At 49.9% G+C, this 4,916-nt stretch overlaps 1 protein-coding gene across 1 annotated transcript in view; it reads right to left on the bottom strand.

The window, feature by feature from the left end:
- Drc7 (dynein regulatory complex subunit 7) overlaps window positions 1-4,916 on the bottom strand; it is a 21,119-nt gene that overhangs the window by 14,045 nt on the left and 2,158 nt on the right. The window contains exons 4-5 of the mRNA XM_021220567.1: window positions 3,258-3,383; window positions 2,515-2,709 (exon numbers count right to left, since the gene is read on the bottom strand). Coding sequence (XP_021076226.1) covers window positions 2,515-2,709; window positions 3,258-3,383 — 321 coding nt within the window. The remainder of the gene's footprint in view (window positions 1-2,514; window positions 2,710-3,257; window positions 3,384-4,916) is intronic.

Below are 4,916 nucleotides of genomic sequence, written 5' to 3'. Positions count from 1 at the left end.
AGAAAGAAAGAAAGAAAGAAAAGTGACCGTGTGTGTTTCTACATGAATGTAGAATTATCTGCACATGTGCATATAATTAAGTACAAAATGATGATATGTATTCCTAGGAAAGATCTCTCCAGGAGCTGCTGAAGTGGGCTTATCTCCAGTCTTGGGGATCAGATCCAGGCTTCCATCCCTGGGTCTCCATCCTCCAGAATATGTTATCACATTTTCTTCTTGAGCATGCCATTTTATCTTTCTGTATACTAAGAGTGATAACACCAACTACCAAGGGTGCCACGAATAGCCACTGAGTCAACCCAAGCCCATATTAAATCTGTTTGTCATCCAGAAAGCTCTCTACCTTCGTTACTTATTGACATAAATTTGATTCTTTGCACTGCCTCTGAAACAAGACGTCCAGGAGGTGTGAGCTCAGAGGCCATGGAATGAAAAAAAAAAAAATTGTAAGAGAGCATTGGCTCATCCCGTGTGGTGTTTTGATTGAAAATTTGCCCCATAGACTTCTAGGTAGTGGCACTATTTGGTTTGGCCTTGTTGGAGTAGGTGTGGTCTTATTGGAGGAGGTGTGTCACTAGGGGGTGGGCTTTGAGGTTTCACATGCTCAAGCCAATCCTGGTGTCTCTCTCTCTTCCTGCTGCCTGCGGATTGGGATGTAGAACTCTCAGCACCTTCTCCAGCACCATGTCTGTTGCCTCCTTTCAGCCTTGAAGCAGGCAGTTTCAGACCTTGCTGCCACTAAGCACAGGACCACCTGGGGTGGTACCTTCCGACTTGTCAAGCCGGTTCCATTGTCTACACTTGCCACTGCTCCTCAGTCAAAGCGTTGCCCCTGCCTGCTGAGAGACTCTTGAGATATTCCAGAGACAGCACCCTGAAGATCCGCCTACAGGCTCGCACCTGTACGACAGGCTCCAAGAATTGGGTGGTGGGGATGGGCCTCCCCCGCCATATAAGCTCAGAACATTATTAAACTTGATCAGAATACTTTTGTGTTAGCCTTCTGTCCTTGTTCGCTGTCTATTCTCTTTCAGCCCTAGCCCGCCTTTCAGGAAGTACCCGGTTTGGGTGTGGCCGCAGGCAGTCACACTCACATGTGTACCTGTGTGCCATCATGACAATAATGGACTAAACCTTGGAAACTGTAAGCCAGCCCCAATTAAATGTTTTCCTTCTTAAAAGTTGCCACGGTCCCATTAATCCCAGCACTTGGGAGGCAGAGTCAGGGGGATTTCTGTGTTTGAGGCCAGCCTGGTCTACAAAGCAAATTCAAGGACAGCCAGGACCATCGTTACACAGAGAAACCCTGTCTTGAAAAACCAGGAGAGATGGGGGGTGGGGGGCAGCCCCTGGAGAGTTCTTTTCTTGACCTGCTATTAAGTGCTTCAGATCTCTGGGTCTCCATCCTCCAGCTGCAGAGGGGCCTGACCCTTGTCACTGGGCCCTGGGATCCACCCAGGATGTAGAGAGCTCTTCCTGTGTACTCTGCATGGTGTTTTTTCAAGTGTAAAGAGATTTGGGGTTTTTTGGTTTTCGTTGTTTGTTGTCTGTGTGATTCTGGCATGAAATATATATATTCATATGCGGGAAATGTTCATTACCCACAACCATAACCACACTCATACTCAGTACTTCATATTTTTAAATTTGATAACTGCTTCTTCCGTTGGCAGAAACTCTGGTGATTATCACTTTCTTAGTGAGCAGACAGAAAACTCAAACATCACTCACTGGGGTCACTGCTAACTTTTTCCCTCTAAAAAGGCTGGGAATGTAGATCAGAGGAGATGCTTTGCCCAGCACGGGCGAGGTTCTGTGTTCCATCTTGAAACTATAAGATGTGTGTGTGTGTGTGTGTGTGTGTGTGTGTGTGTGTGTGTCTGTGTGTCTGTCTGTCTGTCTGTCTGTGTGTCTGTCTGTCTGTCTGTCTGTCTTGTCTGTGTCTGTCTTGTCTGTCTGACTTGTCTGTCTGTGTCTGCCTATCTGTCTGTCTGAGTAGGAGGAGGACTGAGAATCAACCACTCACTTGGCCATTGTTTCCCACCATTAAAAGGACAGGACAGGCTTTTATCAGATGCAAGTGGTAGTGGGTAAGCTAGTAACAATTGTATATACAGCAGAAGCCATTAGAGTTATGAGATTTTCCCGATGGGAGCACAATGTCTTAAACTGAGCTAAGACAGGCGAGAGGGACCGCAGTTTGGAGGACTGGGTTGTGGGTAGTGCTGAGGACAGAGAAATCATCAAAGGTTTGCAATTAGGAGTCTGGAGCAACAGGGGATGCATGATGATGGGGCAGGAACCCAGAAGTATAAGGACAGCCTGCATGAGGACCTGCTTTTCCAAGGATGGCCAGGGCAGAGACTTGGGGTCCTTGCTTCCCTAAGGTGGCCAGGGCAGAGACCCAGTTCCTGCTTTGTCTAAGGATGATCAGGACAGGGCCCTGATCTCCTAAGATGGATGGACAGTCCCTGGACTGTGCATTCTTTGGGCTGCCGGCATCGGGCATACCTCTTTGGCCTTCACGGTGAGTGGACACACTTCCCTTGTCAGGTCCATGAGGCACAGGTCCAGTGAGCCATAACCATTGACACAGTAGGCATCGTAGCCGGAGCCAATCAGCATGGAGCAGAGCAGGGTGCTGAAGTCAAAGCAGTTTCCCTTCTGGCACTTGAGCACGGTGGTCGAGGAATATAAGTGCGTGGGCTGAACACAGCACAGCCATCAGCTCGACAGTTCCCCTTGCCACCTACCACTCAGCCACCCACCACTCAGCCACCCACTTGTAGGGGCAGGGCCCCTGTTGCATCCAGAGCCTCTTGAGGACGTGCCACCAACAGACCCACTTAACTTACATGTAACCTACATGTGTCTGCCATTTTAAGGAACTGGTGGGCTCCCCTCATCCTCTATCAACCACTGCTTATTCACCCTTCTTTCCTGTCTCCCCCTCCCCCATTATCAGTGAAAAGTGGACCGAACCTTTCAGAAGCCCAAAGATGGGGTTGAAGGCTATAGGCAGCTTGGTATCCCTTTGCTGTCCCTTCTGAAGTTAAAAAGGGAAACTGAGGCAGAATCCAGCAGGCGAGAGACCAGGCTTGCTATGTACCCTTGAGTCAGTGGTCCTCTCTCTCTCTCTCTCTTTTTCCCCTAGGGGTGTCTCAGAAGGCTGGAGCCTGGCTGACCTTCTAGCACCCAGGCTCGTCGCCTGAAGCCCCTGGGCTTGCCCTATGTAATCTGGGAGTAGCACTTACCGGCTTGAGGGGATCAACCAGTGGGACCATGGTGAGAAAGTCAGATACAAACTGGGCACAGCTGTCCCAGTTGTAGAGTTCAGGGTAGGGCATCAGCGTGGGCCTCAGGGTGGTGCTCACGAACTTCTGCAAGTGAGAGAGAGACCTTGCCGGGGACCGCGTATAGCAGGGACCTGTGAGGGTCCATGCCTGGCTGGTCCAGCCTCCTTTCTTGAATTCTCAGGGGGACCCTCGAGAGACCTGGTTCACAGGGCCTCAGGGTGGTGGAGCAGTCTCTTGCTGGGAAGGACTGGCATTGGCCCATGGGGGAGGCCATGGCAGAGAGGCACCCATTCACATCACTCCGTGGGGATAATACCAGCTTATTCTGGATCTGGGCTGGAAGGACAGGGGAAAAGCCCCTTCCTTTGGAGCCCAGAAGGCCAAGTAGGATGGCTATCCCTGATTGTCGACTTGACTACATCTGGAATGAATTACAATCCAGAAATGTGATCCAGATCTTGAGGCACAGGGACCACAGAAAGCTTAGGCCCAGGCAAGGTGGTACATGCCTTTAATCCCAGAAGACAGAGGCAAGCAGATCTCTGAGTTCCAGGCCAGCCTGGGACAAAACAAGTTCCAAGTCCAGGTATGGTAGTACACACCTTTAATCTGGGGCACAGCTGGAGGCCTACATAAGGACAGTGGAAGAGTTTGTTCCTCTTTGTCTGCTTGCACTTACTTGCCAGCACATCTGTTGGAACCTACTTCTTCACGACTCCAGCTTCTACAGAAGACCAGCTGAAACACCCAGCCTCGTGGGACTGAGTAGATTCTTGGACTTCCCATTCACAGCTGCCCATTGTTGAGTTAGTTGGACTGCAATCTGTAAGTCATTCTAATAAATTCCCTTACGATATAGAGCTATTCCATAAGCTCTGTGACTCTAGAGAACCCTGACTAAGATGCTAAGGGAATTGTCTACGCTCACTCAATAAGAAAGAGCTAAAGGACACAGATCTCCAACCAGGACGAGGCCTTTTCAGAGACCTACAGAGGTTCTGGGCAGGGGTAGCTAGTGACCAGGGTGGTCTCCAGTAGCAGGTACTGACCCCTCAAGGGAAGAGCAAAGCAATAGGACAAGATGAGCAGAGCAGGCCTACCCTCCACATGGCCCCAGGTAGCTCCCTGAGCCTCAGTTTTCCCCATCTGTGGCTACCCTATACACGGGCACAGAACGTCTCCTAGAATATGTTAGTGATCAACAGGGAGAGCCACATCTAGTTCATGGGCATCCTGGGCTACATAGTAGCCATCTTAACTCAAGACTAAAAAGGCCGAAGATGCAGTTCAATGTCAGGGCATTAGCCTAAACTATGTGTCAGGCCCTGGTAATCAACACTGAAAGCCACAGCTAGTTCAGGGGCATCCTGGGCTACATAGTAATACCTCACCTTAACTCAAGACTAAAAAGGCTGGAAATTCAGTTCAGTGGCAGGGTGCTAGGCTACTATGTGTCAGGCCCTGGGCTCATCTACAGCTTCCAATTCAGATCCCAGGCCTGCACCCCACCCCACCCCCCCAGTAGTCTGTATGTCCCTCCAGCCCCTGACAGGCCAGAGCTGATTCACAGGAACTTCTTTTTTTTTAGGTTTTTCGAGACAGGGTTTCTCTGTATAG

Source organism: Mus pahari, chromosome 20 (genome assembly GCF_900095145.1).
Source record: "Mus pahari chromosome 20, PAHARI_EIJ_v1.1, whole genome shotgun sequence".
Classification (NCBI taxonomy): domain Eukaryota; kingdom Metazoa; phylum Chordata; class Mammalia; order Rodentia; family Muridae; genus Mus; species Mus pahari.
The sequence above is the reverse complement of the archived record's forward strand: the minus strand, read 5'-3'. Positions and strand labels throughout refer to the sequence as shown.